At 47.8% G+C, this 20,524-nt stretch overlaps 1 protein-coding gene across 1 annotated transcript in view; it reads left to right on the top strand.

Annotated features, from left to right (window-relative positions):
* Window positions 1–20,524, top strand: part of SEMA5A (sema domain, seven thrombospondin repeats (type 1 and type 1-like), transmembrane domain (TM) and short cytoplasmic domain, (semaphorin) 5A) — a 272,757-nt gene that overhangs the window by 246,365 nt on the left and 5,868 nt on the right. The window contains exons 16-19 of the mRNA XM_006875343.1: window positions 3,880–4,098; window positions 11,039–11,209; window positions 12,147–12,302; window positions 14,541–14,588. Coding sequence (XP_006875405.1) covers window positions 3,880–4,098; window positions 11,039–11,209; window positions 12,147–12,302; window positions 14,541–14,588 — 594 coding nt within the window. The remainder of the gene's footprint in view (window positions 1–3,879; window positions 4,099–11,038; window positions 11,210–12,146; window positions 12,303–14,540; window positions 14,589–20,524) is intronic.

Genomic DNA, 20,524 nt, shown 5'->3' with positions numbered 1-20,524 from the left:
TGTCAAAGGCTCCAGTGTATTAATTTAATATATATACCTGAATATTAATATGAAAGCAATTTGCCATTAACTGCCAGTGGCCTCATTTGTTACACTCGGCCCTAGCGGGCCTCGAACCTCTGATTAGTCTTACACGGTCTGCAACATTTTATGAGGTAGCATGTGTTCAAGAACTGACGGCACCGAAGGCATTGGTGTAAAACAAGACTCCAGAAATGGACGGAATACAGATTGAATCTGTCAACCAACTGATGCAGCACTGTACACACTCATTCAGCTATGCCAAGAAATCTGGCCTACAGCTACCTGGACAACTGATTGGAAGAGATCGATATTTGTGTCCATTCGGAAGAGAATTGATCCAATGGAATATGGGTATCATCAAACAATATCTGTAATATCACATACAAGTTAAATGTTGCTTATGATCATTCAAAAATAGTCCTGTACATCATCAACAGATCTTCCAGAGATTAAAGCCAGATTCAGAAGAGGATGGTGGAACTAGGGATATCATTGCTGATGTCAGATGACCTTGGCTGAAAGCAGAGAATACCAGAAAGATGTTTACTTGTGCCTCATTGAATATGCAAAAACTTATGACTATGTGGATTATGATAAACTATGGATAACATTTTGAAGACTGGGTATTCCAGAACACTTAATTGTGCTCGTGAGAAACCTGGACATAGTCCAAGAGGCAGTCATTCAGATAGCAAACAGGTATACTGGATGGTTTAAAAAGAGAAAAGGTGTGTGCCAGGCTTGTGTTCTTCCACCATACTTATTCAGTGTGTACGCTGAACCAATCATCTGAGAAGGCTGACTATATGAAGAAAAATGTGGCATTAGGACTGGAGGAAGACTCCTTAACAACCTGCCATATGCAGATGATACAACCTTGCTGGCTGAAAGGCAAGAGGACTTAAAATATTTAACTGATGAAGATCAAAGAGCACAGCCTTCGGTATGGATTACATCTCAATGTCAAAAAAACAAAAATCCTCACCACTGGACCAATAAACAACATTCTTATCAATGGAGAAAAGATTGAAGTTGTAAAAAACTAAGTTATGCCTTTACCAAGCCATCTTATTTTGAATAGCTTCATATGCATGTGAAAGCTGGACAATCAATAAGGAAGCTCACAGAAGAATTGATGCGTTTGGTGTTGGTGAAGAATATTAAAAATACCATGGAGTGCCAGAAAAACAAGCCAATCTGTGTTCGAAGAAATCCAGCCACAATGCTCCTTAGGAGCCAGGGTGACGAGTCTCTCATACTTTGGACATGTTATCAGGAGGGACCATTCCCTGGAGAAGGACATCATGCTTGGTAAAGTGGAGGGTCAGAGAAAAATAGGAAGACCCCCAACTAGATAGATTGTGACAGCAACTCTGGGCTCAGATGTAACGATTTTGAGGTTGGCGCAGGACTGGACAGTGTATTGTTCTGTTGTGCATAGGGGCACTATGAATCACAACTGTCAAGTCAGCACCTAACAAGATCAACAACACTCCAGAGATATTTTATATACCAGGTGTGGTACTGTGGGTTAACAGGCTGGACTGCAAAGTTACTTTGAACTGCAAGGTTGGCAGTTCAAGCTCACCAGCCACTCCTTGGAAACCCAATACAAGGTCGCTATGGGTCGGAACTGACTCGATGGTACTTAACAACAAAAACTATGTGCATCGTTTGTACTAAAAACATTTGTTTTATTTTTTAAATCTGAAATTTAAGTTTAACTGGTTGCCTTGTATTTTTATTTGCCAAGTGTGGCAACCCTAACTGTAGTATAGTACAGGGGACTCTGGTGGCTTCATGTTCTACTTACCACAAGGTAGGTGGTCCAAACCCAACAGGCATCTGCGGAAGAAAGATGAGGCTGCTTGCACCCTTGAAGATTTACAGCCTTAGGAGGCCTGTGGAGCCCTTCTCCCGTGAACTGTAGGTTCGCTAGGAGTTGGAATTGCCTCAAAGGCAGTGGGATTAATTGATCTGAATTCTCGGACTGATTTCCGTATTTCAAAGCAGGGTTTGCACCATCTCATTTCCTCTGACATCAGATTTTTATAACGGGAGTGAATGACACTTGTACTCTACACATTCAATCTATTCTCCTTCCGGAACGTGTACCAGGATACTTCAAGAAGAAGGATTAAAAGAGCGTGCAATTTTTCCATGCATGTTTGAAACCCCTTCAGGTTTTTTAGGATTTTTGTTCTCAGATACAAAGAAAACCAAAACTAACTCTTTTTTATCCTAAGGTTAGTAAGAGCGGTGCAAACAGCTAAACACTCAGCCACTGGCCGAAAGTTGGTGCTTCAAGCCAACACAGCGCTTCCTGAGGCTTAGCGCTCTGCTACCGAAAAGTCACAACTCTGCAAACCCCGTGAAGCAGTTCTGCATCACACACCTGGCGTCACCATGAGTCACAGTGGACTGGACAGCAGCTCACGACAGTGGCAGTCCTATCTGGCTTCCATAGTTCACTGCACTGATCACCTGGTGCTCACAGCTAGGGAATTACTTAGGGTGATTAACAGGTCCCAGTTCCGGGTCAGAAATGCTCAGGGCACGGCTCTTCCAGTTAGGACTGCTGTTAAATGGTCAAGCCTCAGCTTGAAGACGTTCAGCTCTAGCTCCATAGATTAGCCAATGTAGCCTCCCCAATCAAGTGCCTGAAGGCACCCCACTCTGCGAGCCAGCCTCCTGCCCAACGTCACCAAGCTTGACTTGGTCTCTGAGCTGGACGGCCACGTGCTGTGTCTCAGCTTCCGACTTTTGTGCTGCTGATGCTCCTCTGCCCCTCTTTGGGTGTCACAGCGTTCTTGTCCCTGGGTCGAAGAGGTTCAGCATGTGGGGACATCAGGGTCCAAAGTCCCTGCTCCACTCTTCAACAATGGAAATGAACTTCCCTGCTCCCACTTCTGAGGGGACGCATTTTATACCCACGCTAGAGTTTCAAGTTTTCCCAGCCACAGTGAACTCTGGTACCGTGTACAGCTGAATCATGCCAACCTTTCCGTACCTGCTCCCACCTTCTCTCATCCAGACCCATCAAGGATGAGAGAAGTTTGAGTAGGAGTTACGAAGACTAAACCTAGAAGAAACGCATTAAATCATTCACAGCACCAAATGCCCCAGTCCCTTCAAATCATTTTAACATGGTAAGCCAGTAGGGCAGAGTGGAACTGCTCCTTAGGGTTCTGGGACTGTACTTCTTTAGGACTCCTGGTGTGGTGCTGTAAGGTCAGCACTGGACTATAAACCACAAGGAGGGGTTAAAACTCACCAGCTGCCTCCTTGCAAACCCTATACAGACGGGGTGGCTGTGAGCCGGAACCAACTCAGCGACACTTCACAACAGCAATGGCAGGTCTTTAGGGGGCAGACGGCCTCATCTTTCTCCCATGGAGCAGCTGCTGAGTTTGAACCGACGACTTTGAAGTTAACAGTCCAGTGCTGAGCTCACCGCATCACCAGTGGTCCCTGCAGTATATATGGGCACTTCCATTCCACCTTCACTTCAGCACACATGTGCGAGCTGCAAGATTTGTGTTTGTTCATTGATAAATTTTGAAAGAATTTGTCTTTGGAAGAAGCGGTTTCTCAGAGCAGTGAGTGGACCTCTGGGAGCAGACAGAGGGTCCACGAGGACCCTGCCACTGTTACACCCTTGTTGGAAGTGACTGCAGAGAAATCTGCTTGAGTTCAAGGAGGCTTGCACTCAAGTGCTTTGTTTTCGTACTGAAGTGTAAAAAGTGTTTGCTGACTGTAGGAGACTTATTGTCAACACAAAGCAGGCGAGTGAGACCGAGGGGTGTTGGTGTGGCTGACTCCTAATGGACTGTCCTTCTCTCCCTGTCCTTCCAGGCCTCTCTGGGGACTTCCTGCGTGCAGGCAGGTACTCGGCCCACATGGTCAATGGCGCTTGGTCTGCCTGGACATCCTGGTCTCAGTGCAGCCGTGACTGCAGCCGTGGCATCCGGAACCGGAAACGAGTTTGCAACAACCCTGAACCCAAATACGGGGGGCTGCCATGCCTGGGTCCGGCCCTGGAGTACCAGGAGTGCAACATCCTGCCCTGCCCAGGTGAGGCCAGGCACCGTCTAGGGAAAGGGGGTAAGGGATGGCCAGGCTCGGTAGGCTCGGCTAGTAACTGATGCCCGGTGAGGTCCTTGTCTGCTGGATAGGCCCAGAGTCTGTCACCTAGAATGGGTGTAATAGAAATATCATACGGGTGCCTTTAAAGGACAAAAATAGAGGTCTGACAGCTAGACTAGACCTCCAAGTTCAGGGCTCTGGCTCCAGGCAGACACTTCCTTGTCGGTGAATTCCTTGGCGTTCCTCACACAGCTTGCATGGATGTCTGTGTGTATTCTGATGCTTTTATAACTCAGCAGTGAATCAGGTTTAAAACCCACCCTTCTCAGTTATGGGCTCCTTCTCCAAGGCTTCCAACCAGTACAGTCACGGCCAACAAAGTGAAAGGGTGAGTAGGAATGATAACTGAAACAGAAAATCGTTCTGGGTTGAAGTTCTGACATGGGAGACTCTGAAGAAGCACAGTGAGCCCTTTCAGGACCTAATGTGTGGCACGGGACTATTGCTGGGCTGTGAAGCGCAACACACACTCACAGCTCTGTGGTTGGCTGCCATCTTTGAGCCGGACACCATTGTTTCCAACTCTGTCAATCAAGAGACTTGGTTACCATGCAGTGTGTATGCTGCCCTAAGAGGAAGCTGGTATTTCCAGCAGGGCTACCATCTGGCATTAGCTGAATTAAACACCTGAGACAAGCTAGCTCTTTGTTCAAGGAACTCAGAATACTGCCGGTGCCCGCTGGGAAAGACATGACGATCCTGTGCCTTTAAAAGTGATGTACCCGGTGTTTGAAATGACCCCTGCCCCCCATTCCCACTTGTCTATTTGGCCAACTCCGCTCTGTCTCTCAGGACTTGGCTCAGAACAGCTCATTTGGTGTCATTAGGCATTTTGGAAGGAAGGCTTGCAGGGTTTCTCTGCTGCTATAGCCCCTGCGTGTTGTGTCCATCTGAGCTTGGCTGACACTGGCCCCACAGAACCGCCTCACTGACCTGTGAGTTCTCTACTTGGGCCACATCCCTGTCCTTGTGTGCCCCGTGCTCCGTGCATGCTGGCTTGTCCAAAAGAGTTTGCTTTTAAAAAAAAGGATGGAAGGAAGATGAAGTAAGCAACTCGTTTCCTCCTCTATTCAACACCCGGGAAGAGTTTCTTGGGTATGTCAGTTACTGTGGTGAGAGAGGCAGGCGCAGTGGTCCCGGCCCCAGTGTGTCTTCTGCTCAGAAGACAGCACACCGTGTGCATCATGCCAAGCAGTGAGTGAGGTGTCCATGACATGGAGGATTAAAAATGCTCTGACTGTTGAGGGTGGAAGAGGGCAGGGCAGATGGATGCTGTTGAACAGATAGATGAATGGATTGTTGTTGTTAAGTGCCATTGAGTTGGTTGCTATGGACAACAGAGCAAACACCACCCAGTCCTGCGTCATCTCACAGTAGCTACCACTGTGCCAGTCCAAGATGAATGGGTAGATGGATGGATGTTGGCTATGTGGAAATGTGGATGAACGGTTTGTTGTTGTTGTTATTAGGTGCCATTGAGTCAGTACTAACTCATAAAGACCCTATGTGCAAGAGAACGAAACACTGCCCAATTCTGGGCCAACCTCACCATTGTTGCCATGCTTGAGCCCATCGTTGCTGCCACTTGGCCAGTCCATCTTGCTGGGGGTCCTTCTCTTTTTCTCTAACCCTCCACCTTACCAAAAATGATATCCTTCAACAGTAACTGGTCTCTCCTAACAATATGTCTGAAGTATGAGAGACGAAGTCTGACCAACTTGGCCTCCAAGGAGCATTTTGGCTGCACTTCTTCCAACATAGATCTGTTTGAATGGATGGAGAGATGTCTACATGAGTAAATGGATGGGTGATTGGATGGAAGGATGGTGTGTGGTTATAGGTAGGCAGACAGAGGTCTAGGTGAATGGATGGGTGTATGAAGGAACTGGTGGATCAATGGATGGGAAGATGGATGGAAGAGCTGATAGAAAAGCAGGCAGTTGGGTGGATCAATAAAAGGATGGATGGGTGGAGGGTGGACATGAAATGGCAACTATGGAGCCCCCAGCACCAGTTCTGTAGTTGAGGTTCCCTGTTGTCCCCCCTCTGATGCTGAACTGTTCCCCCACCCCCCCAACGCCGCTACTGAATTCCTCCCTCCTCAAGGGGCCACCCTTTCTGGCCAGGCTGATGCTGAGGGGCCTGGAGAGGTCATCGAGTTTGATTTTTCCCATAGCTCCCAGCACTGAGTGTAAAGTAACCTCCCCCAGGAGCTGGGAGGGGTCTGTGGGCCACCACCATTCCATGAGGTCCAGGCTATGAATACGAGCTAGGCGGGGGCTATGGGAATGTCAGGACCCTTACCCACCCCCAGCCCCACTGTGTAGAGGTCCCATGCACATTCCTCAGGATGCTGCAATGTTGTGTCCTCAAGTGCAGAGGGTCATGGCCCATCCCAGAGGCACTGTACTGAAACATTCTGCCCGCTCTTCTTCCCTTGGCTGACTTGACGGTCAAGCCAGAATCCTGTGTCCAGAGCCGCAAGATCTCAAAATAACTCTGCCCTCGTTTTCTGTCGGGTGTTAGAAATTGTCAGGAATGCCCAGTCCCACTGCCCACTTGTCAGTCAGCAAGTTCCCAGGCTGAGCAGTGTGGGTATCAGTCCTCTCTCACCTTCTAGAACATTCCAACACCAGAGACGGGCTGTAACTCAGCAAGGAGTTGGAATTAGTAATTTTTCCCCTCCTCTCCTATCCTTGATTGTTGTTGTTGTTGTTGTTTTGTGCCATGGAGTCAGTTCCGACTCATAGCGACCCTGTACAGGGTTTCCGAGGCTGGAAATCTTTACAGGAGCAGAAAGCCTCATCTTTCTCCCATGGAACAGCTGGTAGTTTCGAACTGCTGACCTTGCGGCTCACAGCCCGATTCGTAACCACTACGCTATCAGAGCTCTTTTATCTGATTAACATCAGATAATTTTTGTTTGTTTGTTTTTTTCTACATGTAACCCTTTCCTTAACTTTCCTCATTGTGGATCATATAATATTTGTCCTTTTGTTATTAATTTGGTTCATTCAACAAAATAATTGTTGTTAAGTGCCACTGAGTTGGTTCCAACCCATAACGACACTGTATAGGGTTTCCAAGGAGCAGCTAGTGAGCTTGACTTTGTGGTCCAGCTCATTAACTCACAGCACCACAGCAGGACTCTAACAAGATAATGGACATGCCTCAATTTGTGTGAAAGGAAAGGCAACATAAATTGGGGTGAACAGCACAATACTACGATGGAGAAGGAAGACCCCAAGGGGCACTTAAGACTTGCAGACACCAAAGATAAATGCCAACAGACACACCGTCCTGCATTTTTAGAAACAAAAGTTACCTTCAAGGGGACACATAGGCAGACAGGTGAGATGACAGGTAGAAGCAGGCGAGGGGGATCACTCTTACAACCACAAACAGCTTGGCAGACAATGCATGTCACTCCATTGTCCACACACAGTTTGAAGCCTCCGCACACTCTTATTTACGTTCCTGACTTCTAGGGCGCATGCTGATGAAATCAGCACTGTGGTATCCACCACGGACTCTCAGAACCCCAGCGTCGCCATAAGCTTACGTTTAAATTGGGTCTGGATGCTATTTTGTTTACCTTGTGCAAATTAAAATACTGTGGCCGAGATGATATTTCTCAAAAATGCAAGATGGGAGTTCAAAAAAGTTGTTGGCAAAATGGAGTGAAAAGAGAATAGCATTTCCCCATGAAGGTTTTCAATCCTTCTAGTACTTTCTTCCCAGGTCAAAGAAGGGAGTAAAGATCATCTCTCGGTAAAGAAGTGTTGCCTCAAGGTAGGCACATTCCGGTACTAAGTGGTCACTGTGGCCAGAACACCCTGGTCACGTGAACAATTGTGGCTCCCTGTCCCTTCGCTGCTCCCTTTCTTTTCATTGTGATCCAAAGAAGGCAAAACACGATACTGGTTACCTATAGCGATGACGGATCTCTCCTCAGCTCTGTAAAAGATGTCTGTTGTCAAAAATACACACTGGGGGGGGGGGGGGCTTCAAAAAGTTCATAGGAAAATGGAATTGATGGATAGTAGTATTTCCCCCTGAACTTTTTGAAGTTAACTGGTACGTTTAGTGCTGTCGCAAGATGTGCCACCCTCCCCACTGACTGTCCCTCAGCACATTTGTCACCCAGACAAGACCTGTGTCCACTGTCTCCTTCCACCCTCCCTCCTCCAGGCCTGGGCAACCGCCAGTGTCTTTTCTGCCCTGGACGTCTCATAAGACGGAATCCTACACCTGCCAAGGGGGGTGGGGAAGGGTGGTTTATTTCACTTTAGTTTAATATTTTGAGACTCATACATGACAGAGCATGTATCAGAACATAATTCCTTTTTATGGCTGAGTAATATATTACTGGCATGGCACTGCAGAGTAAGCACTGGACTTCTAACTACAAGTTTGGCAGTTCAAATCCACCAGAACTCACTCATTGAGACCTGTATATAAATAACCCATCCAGTGTTCCACTAAATGGAATTTTACCAGCTTGTTCTAATTAGACATGGTTACGATTGCTCTTTGGTCATCTAATGTGAGTGGAATGCTTCCTTTGAAAAGTCCCCTGGCCTCATTCTAAGATCAGCAACAATAGAGCAGAGCCATTTAGCAAGCGGGGTCCATCCATCTGTAATAAACCAAACAGCAAGACATATCTGCAACATCATTGTCACCAGATTTAGAAACGCAGCTGATGGGAACAGAGCATTGGGTCTCCTCAGCCGTGGTGGACCAGTTGACTCCAACGCTCAGGAGGCCAGCCCCCAGGTCTCACTCAGACAGCCGAGAGTAAAGGGGGAGGGGAGGCTGTGGGTTAAGAGTTGTGAAAGCCGTTCATCAAGGACTGTTTCTGAGCAGTCTTCCCATTAGAAACTGTATTAATACCAACCTGGAGTCGAGCTGCGGGTGTTTGGATTCCTCTTTGGACTGTTGTGTAATCACCTTAGGAGGTGTGCCTGATGTGTACTCACTCTGGTCATTTAGTGACTGAATTTACCTACCAGAGGTAGTCAGACAGCCAGGTGAAGCGCCAAGTCAGCGCAAGACTTCTCATCTCAACTGCAAGGAGGGTCCAACCACAGAGTTAGAGGAAAGTGTTCACACAGACCCCCTCATTCTGACATCAACAGCAAGTCAGGGGGTTCCCAAGCCACCCGGGGTTTGGTAATTCATAAGAAAGAGCTAGAACCCACTGGAAGCTGTCCTCACAGAGAAGGTTGACTACAGAGAGAAGGCCAACAAAGAGACATGTAAGGTGGAGTCTAGAAGGCTTCAAACACAAAGCTTTCCGCGTCGTTGTGATCCATTCCCTCCTGGATCAATGTGTGAAAACGTACATGGAAGTTCAGGGAAGACCATGAACTTTGGTGTCCAGAGTTTAGATTGGGACTTCCTTACATAGGCATGAATGGTTGATTGATTGATCATGGTCGCCAGCATCCTCCACTCCTTAGAGGATTGGCTAAAATCATGGACCTGGGGGTCCTCCATGAGCCACCTCATTGGTACAAGCTATCCCATGTGGTCCCTGGGACCTACCTTGAATGCAGTCACTCCCTTCATTCCAGAACTTCCTTGGGTTTAGAGGTTGTCATCCGGCAACCAGGCACAGAAGCCAGACCTCTCCAGTGAGGCCGGGTTCTTTACTACAAAGCCTCCATCACGGGCCCTCCTACACATCACCTGTTGGCTTCTCTTTCCCCGGCTTTCCTGTGCAGAATCGTATTCCCTAAGGAAGTCTGTGGCCTGAGCTGCTTCTCCTCAGCTCTCAGTCTTGTCTGACTGGCTGACTGTACAGGTAACAGAGGTGAGCTCTGGCTAGGTGCTCTGGGTTAGCTCCTGCCATAGGACTCGGCATTCCATCCTTTGCCCTTCACTGTCACCTTCAGGCTTCCTGCACATCACACGTTTTAGACCCAGGTTCTGAAAGTCAGGTTAAATGGAAACATAGATTTCTCCCCAGGAGGAAAACCAGCGCTCCCTGTGGCTGGCCAGCAGCGTTGCTGTTGTTGGCATGGGTGCGTTCCTGCAGTACAGTCCTACCTGGAGATTGGGCAGCTTTGGGATCTGAAATAGTGTGACTCTGTGTAATGTTGGTGGATTTGAGATTTGAATGGTGTGACCCTGTATAATGATGTTGCAGTGATGGGTGTGGAATGTGAAATGGTGTGAGTTTGTAAAATGACATCATATTGACCAATTTGGGACCCAAACAATGTGACCCTATGTAGAAATGTCACCTTGGCTGTTGGGCTCTGAAATGATGTGACTGTGTGTAATGACATCATATTCGCGGGTTAGGGACCGGAAACAATGTGATCCTGCATAATGACCTCACATTGGTGGGTTTGGATTTAATTTGTTGTGACCCTGTAGAATGATGTCATGTTGGAAAGTTTCGAGTGTGCTGTGTAGAGTGAGGTCACCTTGCTGGGTTTGGATCTAAAGGAGTGTGACCCTGTATGACTGTCACATTGGTGGGACGGGATCTGAAGGGTGTGACCCTGTGTAGAGATGTCACATTGGCGGGATGGGATCTGAAGCAGTGTGACCCTGTATAACTGTCACATTGACGGGACGGCATCTGAAGTGGTGTAGCCCTGTGTGACTGTATCACATTGATGGGTTTAGATCAGAAGCGGTGTGACCCTGTGTGACTGTGTCATATTGGCAGGACGGGAATCTGAAGCAGTGTGACCCTGTGTGACTGTCACGTTGGTGGGACGGGATCTGAAGCGGTGTGACTCTGTGTAGAGATGTCACGGTGGGTTTGGATCTAAGTGGGTGTGACCCTGTATGACTGTGTCATGTTGGTGGGACGGCATCTGAAGCAGTGTGACCCTGTGACCCTCTGCAGTGGATGGTGTGTGGTCCTGCTGGTCCTCTTGGTCCAAGTGCTCTGCGACGTGTGGCGGCGGACACTACATGCGAACACGTTCCTGCTCGAACCCAGCGCCAGCCTATGGAGGTGACATCTGCCTGGGGCTTCACACGGAGGAGGCACTCTGCAACACGCAGCCATGCCCAGGTGAGTCCCTGCGGCTGCTCAGCCCGACACCTCTCCTTCCCCAGCCAGGGATGGCTTCAATCCCACCACCAGTGAGTCCATTCCAATGCATAGCTAGCTGGACTTAGGGTTTCTGAGACTAAATCTTTACGGGAGCAGACCGCCTCATGTTTTTCCTGTGGAGCAGCCAGTGAGTTTGAACCACCTGCCTTGTCCTGGTGTGGTGCTGTGGGTTAATGCATTTGACTGCAAGCATGGGTTGAACCTCAAGGTCAACAGCTCAAGTTCACCAGCCATTTCTCAGAAGCCATATATAGGATCGCTGTGAGTCAGAACCGACTCGATGGCACTTAACAACAACCTTGCAGTTGCAGCCCAATGCTTAATCCAGTGCAAAACCAAGACTCTTTCTGTAAACATGTTGTGTACTGTTGAGTTGGTTCTGACTCATAGTGACCCTATATAAGATTTCCAAGGATCCATTGGTGGGCTTGAACTGGCGACCTTGCAGTTACCATTCCAGTGTTTATTTTACAGCCCCACACCATGTCGTTGTTGTGAAGTACCATAGAATTGGTTCCTACTCAATAGGACCCTGTATAGGGTTTCCAAGGAGCAGCTGGTGAGTTTGAACTACAAGGATGGCAGTTCAAACTGACCTTACAGTCCAGTGCTTATCCTACAGTGCCACACCAGGACTCCCATATCACGTTGTTATCCATATACATGCTGTTGAGCCGTTTCTGACTCATAGCGGCCATGTACGGGGTTTCTGAGGAGCAGCTGGTGGGCTGGAACTGCCGACCTTGAGGTTCACAGTCCAGTGCCGCTCCTACAGCTCCATACCACGAGTCTTTATCCTAACGCATCTTCCCCTTCAGGGCAGTCACCTTGCTAGAGTCCCAGGGTGATTGATGTAACCACTGAGTCCTGTCCTGCTCTCTCCTGGTTGCTGCAGAGAGCTGGTCCCAATGGTCCCAGTGGTCCGAGTGTGACGCGTCTGGAGCCCAGGCCCGTGCCCGCCAGTGCCTCCTCCTCTTCCCTGTGGGCAGCCAATGCTCCGGAAACAGCACAGAGAGCCGGCCGTGTACCTTCCACTCCAACTTCATTCCAGGTGAGGGAGGACTGCTGGTCAGCACCAGCCCGTGTCCCAACACCCTGCTCTTGGAGCCCCCGTGTCATGGAACAAGGCTATAGTCTATCTACTCTCGTGGATTTGTGGGGATGGAAGTGTCAATTTCGAGACAATCGCAGGATTAGACTTGAATTTAGTTCACAAGCTTAAGTTTTGATTTTGAACGTGATGCTGTCTGTGATTTGTTTCCTCTTAATTCTGTCAAATGGGAAAATGATGAAGCTTTCTGCTCGTGTAAAGATTGACAAAGCCTGAAAACCCCTCCAGGGTCGCTGTGAGTCAGAACGGACTCCCCGGCTCCTAACAGGAACAACAATGCAGTCAGAAAATGTTGCTCAAAAGAATGAAAGTGTTTCCTTTGGCTGTTTGGGTTGGGACACAGAGTGATCCTTCTCTCTGTGGTTCTAACACAGGCTGACCCTGGAAACACTGTGGCAACACGAGGAAGCAGGTCACAGAGCTGTGGGTTTCCCAGCGCAGAGAGTAGGTAAGCTGGCTCTGACTACTCAGTCAAACCAACCCAAGCCCACGGCCATTGCCCCGATCGACTCATAGCCACCCTACAGGACAGAGGAGACCTGAGCCTGAAGGCTTCCCAGGCGGTCATCTTTATGGAAGCAAACTGCTTCATCTTTCTCCCATGGAGGGGCTGCTGGGTTCAAACTGCCCACATTAGAGTTGCTCTGAGCCACCAGGACTCCTGGATGGGGTGTGAACCATTTACAATCACTGTGCGCATGACCAGACGTGGCACTGAGGTACAACGTGAGCACATGCTTCTGGGAAGAAATGGCATCAGTTGGTGTGTTCAGCACAGGGCTGCCACAGACCTTCTGTTTGTAACACAGCCCAACGAGACATGTCTGTGTACTGGGGAACATCTAGACCCATTGCCTTCTTGTTGTTAATTTCCGTGGAGTCGGTCCCGACTCTCATAGTGACCCTACACAGGGTTTCCGAGTGTATAAATCTCTATGGGAGCAGAAAGCCTCATCTTTCTCCCACAGAACCGCTGGTAGTTTCGAACTGCCAAACTTGAGCTTGGCAGCCCAGCTCATAATCACTGCGCTACCAGAGCTCCTTGACGCATTGCCTTAGTCTCCTAAAATGCTACAAAATTAACTGCGTTTAAGTACAGAACTGTATTTTCTCACATTCCAAAGTCAGCCTCTTGCCTGTGCTGGACCTTTCCATGGTGCCCAGGGAGAAACTGCAGCTGCGTCACTGGCAGCTGCCTGCCCTCAATCCTGGGTGTCTAGGGCCCACTGTGGATACATCAGTCCATCTGTCTTCTCCCTGTGTCTGGCTCTTTATGTCTGAGCCCACCCTTCTCATCTATGAGGGATGAGGATTAGACCCCACCCTACTTACCCAGGACTAGGTTAATGAAACCACCTTCAGAGACAAGTTAGGACTTCAGCAGATCCGTGACCTTCGTCATTGCGGGGTAGAGGGGGGCTTACCTCAGGCCGCTGACTTTTCAGAGGACTCTCTGTGTCAGGTGTCTGTGTTGGCTCGTCACTGTGAGCCACGTGCTTTGCCCCAGCCAACACCAGTCAGCAACAAACTAATAACTGGATTTAAGTGTGTGAACCCGTGTTCTCTGGCTCTGTCCGTGTAAGGAAACAATACCGCTTTAGAGACAGTGACGAGCTTTAGATTGCGAAGACATCCAGTCACGTAGAGTAGGTGCTCTGGCTGGATTTTCTCATTTTTCACCGTGACCTAGCTTTCATTCTCATTGTGTGATGAAAAATCAGTACGGAGAAGAAGACAGGGTTGGATTCCTGACACAGTGCTTTATTCTTGGGGTTCAAGCGTGAGACCTTCACTCTTCCCAGCATCCTGTGGGGGCTTTCATGTGTGACTACAGAGCACGGAGGGCCTTTTGCATGGACCATAAGTGCTCTCCCTGTGTCCTCAGAGCCTTGTGGATTGGTCCCACAGAGAAGGAGCAGGACACACTTGCTTTGATCAAACACAGGATCTGGGCAGGAATACCCCAGGGAAGCCCCGACCCGGTCTCAGCTGAGGGGACTGAGGCATTTCCTCTTAGTGTTTATGAGTCTCCCCCCATGACACGTCTCAGGCTGATTTCAGAACCACCTCAGACTTTCGGAAAACTTGACTCACGTGAAAATGAACCTCGCACACCTTTGAAGTGATCTTTCATCCCACAATATGTTCTCATTGGGGTTGGGTTTTTTCTTTTCCCAGAAGTCTCTGTGGCCAGATCCAGTAGTGTGGAAGAGAAGAGATGTGGTGGTAAGTTCATCCTCTTCTAACTTCTACTTGGTTTCCAGTCATTTTCTCTCTCTGTTTTAATTAACTGTATACTGTGGTAGAAATCGGTGCAAACATTTTCACAGGGACAATTTAGTGACATAAATTACACTCACCATGTCGTGTAACTGTTACCAGTATCCATTGGCAAAATTTCCATTGCCTTTAACAGACACCAGTGCTTCCTAAACCTGAACTTTTATATGGTGTTTCTGTTGTCGGCCAAGAGTGACAAACTGAAGAAACTCCTGGGTCCCAGACACCTTCGACCATCATGGTCTAATCGTTAATGGCCAGTATGTGATATTTGGCCCATGGGCTCTCAATGTGTGGGGTTCCCCATGCCAGATCACCAGCATCACCTGGGATCATGATAGAGTGCAGACCACCCCATCTACAAATACAAAACTATTGGAACAGTCTGTGGTTTACAGAGTCCTCCAGGTGATTCTGATGCAAGCTGAGCTTCATGCACCCAATATCTTGATGTTAGTGATGGTTAGATTCCCCTTGAGTGAAATAGAATTCTAACCGTTTGTATATGCTTGCAGTATACTTAGCCTCAGATCTCCTGATTGCAGTTAGCCTTGGATTTCCTGATTGCTCAGATGAGCGGATAGTCTAGCCAACACTGACTTGCAGTGACCGTGTTTACAGCAGAAGGCAATGATCCCCAGCTTACTTGAGCCCAGAACCAGAACCACTGTGCACACCTTCTCACTCTGATGCCCCAAACACAAGGTATTCCTCTCAGAGAAGGAGTCCTCCTGATGACGTGTCCAAAGCAAGCCAGCTGGACTATGTTCCACTGGGCTTCACGGTGTTTCTGAAAGAGATCAGCAGGCTTGTCTTGCTATCTAGAAGCTCTGCTGAGAACCATCTACCATAGGTGACCCGTCTGGTATTTGAAATCCCAGCATACCATAACAACACACAGAGTGTCCTGAGTGTCCTCATAGCGAGACGAACATCCATTCATTCTAGAAGGGTAGAAGGGAGCCTGGGAGGGTGGTGTGGAGTGCATGCTGTGTGTCACATTACATCCAGGTTGGGGGTGCTGTCCCAGCCTTGCTTCTCAGTGACCCCGCTCTTTGTGGTGTCCCTCAGGGATGTGTCCAGGCCATGTGGACAGCTTCACAAGAGGAGGAGGAGGTCCTGGCTGAGAGAATGGATGGGGACCTGCAGAGAGGGAAGGGAGAGTAGCTGTATATTGAGATTTCTGTTTCACAGAAAGTAGCTGTGAGGTCTAGAGAGGCAGGGTCTCTGAGGGCCTTCCCAGAGGGTGGAGGGTGCCATCCTGACAGCCCAGGGAGTAAGATCTGATCATGAGGTTTTCACGTTTAGGTCAAGGGTCCCTCTCTTGGACAACGCCAAGCCCATGGACAGTTTCTCCCTCCCAGCTGAGCTTGAGGTGGGCATTGTTCATAAGGACACTTGAATCTAGAGGGTGGCCAGGCAGGCAGAGTGGGGTTCCCATCAGATACCCCAGCAGAGGTGCTGCGGTCCACCATCTCCCGTGTGCTCTTCTGGAGTTTGGATGTGGGGTAGTTACAACCCTGGGTAAAATCCATCACCACCCTAAACGACTGCTTCCGTATGAATGAACCAGTGGACCAACAGCCACACAGCCCAGAAGTAAGTCTTTCAAGGCTGCTGACTGTCTTCCAAACCCACTGTCATCAAATCCACTCATAGTAATGCTGACAGATGAGTGGAGTCATTCCTTAGCGTTTCTGAGAATGTTGGTCTTTACGGGAGCAGAAAGCTTCATCTTGCTCGAAAGGAGCAGTGGTGGATTTGAACCGCCAACCTTGTGATTCACAATGTAATTACCTGCTGCATCCCTAGCGCTCCTTGAGTGCCTTCCAGACTGGAAGTGCTCCGTGCCTGTCACTTGGTCTGCAGATCTGCTGGCAACCAGTGTGGACTCAGGAACGGTGATGGGCCAATCAACAACTGGGTCTCCAGCCACCTCGCAGCATAGAGTCTGCACAGAAAGTCACCCCACGGACCAGCTGGCCATTGGGTCTCTGTCCAAAGCCACAGTTATCACATCATTCCCAAAGGAAAAGAGTCAACCTGCGCAAGCTTCCCCACATGCTCCAACTGGATCTGCTAGACACAGGGAGCTGTTTTCAGCTGCAGGGGACACAGATGACATGGTTATAAAGAAGATGCCAGCTGGCCTGCCCTCCCTGGGCACCTGCAGGAATGACTGTGTGATGAGGACATGCTGGAGCAGCGGGTGTGTCTGATATGTGACAGAGAGACACAAGATCGGGACGCTGAAGAGAGCATCTGTATGGTCCATGGTGCTGACCTGGGAGCACCGGTGCTAACCGGGGAGCATAAGGTCAGACAAGGCTGCTCATCCACAATGTCCTGTGAAGAGGCTACAGACTGAGCAGCTGCCCCAACACAGTTCCAGCTGCTGCAGACTGCGGCCCCCCAGTCCTCGAGGCGTCCTGAGAAAACCAGCAGAAAACAGACCTTTCTGAGGTCTTCTTCCTGTACAGACATGGGGACTAAGATGGTTGGGAATCAGTGATACCTGCAGAATGTTCTGGAAGCACCCCTGTGGAGTACCCTATGCCCAAACATTAGGAAGGGCGATGCTTTTGAAGTATGTTTTCTTCTGCAGGGTCCACACCTCTATCCCTAGAACAAGTCTAGGAGCAGAACAAACAAGATGGTGGATCTGGTAGACAGTAGTAAGGAGCTCCGTCAGCAACAACACAGAATACCGGACCAAGCTGGCTCAGAAGATGGTGCCAGAACTCTGAGCCACATATAAAGTAATATTTAGAAGGTTGGAAGGCTTACAGCTAGGGGAATTTGTAGCAGAAACAAGAAACCCAGTGCTTTATAATTCAAGATGCTCAGCTGCTCTCAGAGCCGTCATCTTGGGCAAGACTGCACAGGGAAGGATCAGAGCTGCCTTGGACGCCAGACAGAACTGTGGCGATAAAGGTGTGGACATTTTTTTTCTTTTATTTTCTTTTTTTTTTATCTGTTCATTGTTCTCTTGCTGTCTGCACACCTCCATTCTGGTGACTAGAGGAGGTGCCTGAGTGAGTGAACACCTCACCCCACTCCTGGAGGGTTCTACTATGCATGAGCACAGATTTCCTTGAAAGTTAAAGTGGCAATTTCCACTTAAAACCAAATGGTAGTGCAAAATGGCCACAGCTGGCCCGGAACTGTTTATTACTGGAAAAAGGCCCGAATGAGGGTTGTGGAGCAGGACAGGCAGACTAAAAAGGAAATAGGCCAAAAATTTAATCCTGAGTTACATCATAATGACCAACAGTGGCATCTTGAAATTTTTCAGGAAGAAGAATGAAAAGGGAAGCCCATCTCCTGATCACATCTACCTGGATGCAATTAGAAAACATAAAAAATGCCAAAACATGCACATTCATCTAAGTTTTAAGGCCACAGCTAACCACTGAATATACCCCAAAAAAACAGAAACAAATGACCATATCTGCACAAGTCCAGAAACAAGATAAAGTGACTGAGACAAATGAGCTGAAAGTAGACCTACACTCCATACTGGAAGGAGGGAAGGCTTTGGAAATGCCTGAGAAGGAATTCAGGAAAATGATTATAAAATGTATCAAAACACTTTACAGTGGAGTTGAGAAAAGTAAGGAAGAAGTCAGGAAAGTGTTACAGGAACAATCAAATAAGATAGATAGAGCATTGGAAAGAATTCAAAACCTACAGAAAGAGATCCAAACGATTAATAATAGAATATCAGAAATGGACAATACACTGAAAGGGCAAAGGAGTAGAATTGAAGAGATGGAAGGCAGAACTAGTGAGCTAGAAAATAAATCTCTCAATACCACTAAGATAGAAGAACAAACAGAAAAAAAGGATTAAAAAAATCTGAAAAAGTCCTAAGATTCTTGTTGGACAACATGGAGACGAATAACTTAAGAATTATCAGCATATCAGAACAGGTAGAATCACACAAGTCCCCAGAGGAGATAGTTGAAGAGCTGCTAGAAGAAAATTTTCCTAACATCCTGAAAAGCAATAAGATAAGCTTCCAAGAAGCTCAATGAACCCCAGGAAGGATAGACCCTAAAAGAAAAACACCAAGACATATCATAATCAAGCTCTCCAAAATCAAAGATAAGGAGAGAATCCTGAAAGCAACTAGGGAAAATAGAAGTGTAGCATACAAAAGCAAGCAAATCAGATTAAGCTTGGATCTCCCAACAGAAACCATGCAGGCAAGAAGGCAATGGGGAGACATATATAAAACCCTGAAAGAAAAAGCTGCCAACCAAGAATCCTCTACCCAGCAAAGCTGTCAATCAAATACGATGGTGTAATCAAACATTCCAGGATAAACAGAAGTTAAGGGATTTTGCCAAAGCCAACCCTGCTATGAGAAACATCCTAAAGGGATTTCTGTGGACTGAGAACCAACAAGAACAGACAACAACCAGAGAATGATGTATGTGGCATAACCACCTGGAAATCAATTGACAAATGGAAGAGTCAAGACAGAACAAATTCAGAGGATCTGGGAGGTCAGTCTATGATCAAAACAATTACAGTTTGAAAGAAGGTAAACACAGAGGAACAGAGATCCAGGTGGTGGGAAGGTTAGGTAAATTACAGGATAAAATAGACTGTCTTAAATGGAGGGAAACGTTAAAGGAATATAAGGTAACCACAACAGTGAGGTTGGGGTGGGAGGTTTTGGGGGAGCTGGAGGGAGGCAATAGTAGAGCACAAGGTAAAGGCAGACACATCATAGTTCAGGTGTTGGGGAGGGCAATACAAGAAGGGGAAGGAGGTGGAAGAACAAGATAGATAGGGGAACACTGAGACAGGTTTGCCTCTGTCCCACGTAGCCTTTGTCTCACGTAGCCCATGCAAACCTGTCTCAGTGTTCCCCTAAGTGGGACAGAGGTAAATAGTGATGTATGCTTAACCTTGGAACAACAGGGCTCTGTGATACAAGGATCTAGGCATAGCTTGAAGAGGGGAAATAATACTAAGATGCCTGACTGTCTTATGAATATTAGTTTTCCTTGCCTACTATTTTAAAATAGATACTTGAATGAGATAGAAACGAATGTCGGAAACATAATTACAGAAAGCTTGTAAGCCCGTCTTTAGCCTATAACTTATTGGAACACCTAAAAGGGGTTCTAGAACTTGCCCAGTGAAACAGGCCTCTTGTGGAGCCTTTGCAGAGTTTAGGACCTTAGGTGGAATCCTGAGTCCCATCCAGAACCTTCTGAGGTGGGACATTCCCACTAAAAAGGACAAGCAGGCCAGCCTGGAACAGCTAGAGCGACAGAAGATGCATCTTCAAAGAACATTAGGAAAAACCCGAAACAAAAATGGCAGTATGACTGGCTACTACAAGAATTAGCAAGCTGTTCACCGGGAAGCCATCAAGGCAAACAAACAAGTTCCTTCAGGACAAACCCCCTGTAAGACTGAAACTCAAAGGGAACCACAAACAAGCATTTAAGCTTGCTGGTGACCACATTGGTGTACTGGTGAGTGGAAGAGGGGAAAGGCAGCAATGATGAAATGGGTTGAGTTCAACCATAGTCCACTGACTCCTGTTGACCTGGAGATGAGAGAGAGAAGAGGAAGGGCTGGCTGGTCCAATTGAGTGGTGAGACCTGGGGACACCTGAGCCCATGGACAAGGACATAGCCACAGAGGGCTAGAGCTAAGAGTGAAGCGTCCAGCTGATATGAAGTGAGGGGAGATGCACAAGAACACCCAAACTTACAGATAGTACCCATTTGACCTAGCCTCGATGGCTTGATAATCAGAACTCAACTAGAGGAAGATAAAAAAAAAATTTTTTTTGATAAAGGAAACAAGGGTAAATTGCTACAATTTGATGAACTTGACCTATATTCATGGAGGTAGTA

This window comes from Chrysochloris asiatica, unplaced genomic scaffold (assembly GCF_000296735.1).
Source record: "Chrysochloris asiatica unplaced genomic scaffold, ChrAsi1.0 scaffold00321, whole genome shotgun sequence".
In the NCBI taxonomy this organism is placed as follows: Eukaryota; Metazoa; Chordata; class Mammalia; order Afrosoricida; family Chrysochloridae; genus Chrysochloris; species Chrysochloris asiatica.
This window is presented reverse-complemented; position numbering and strand designations above follow the sequence as displayed.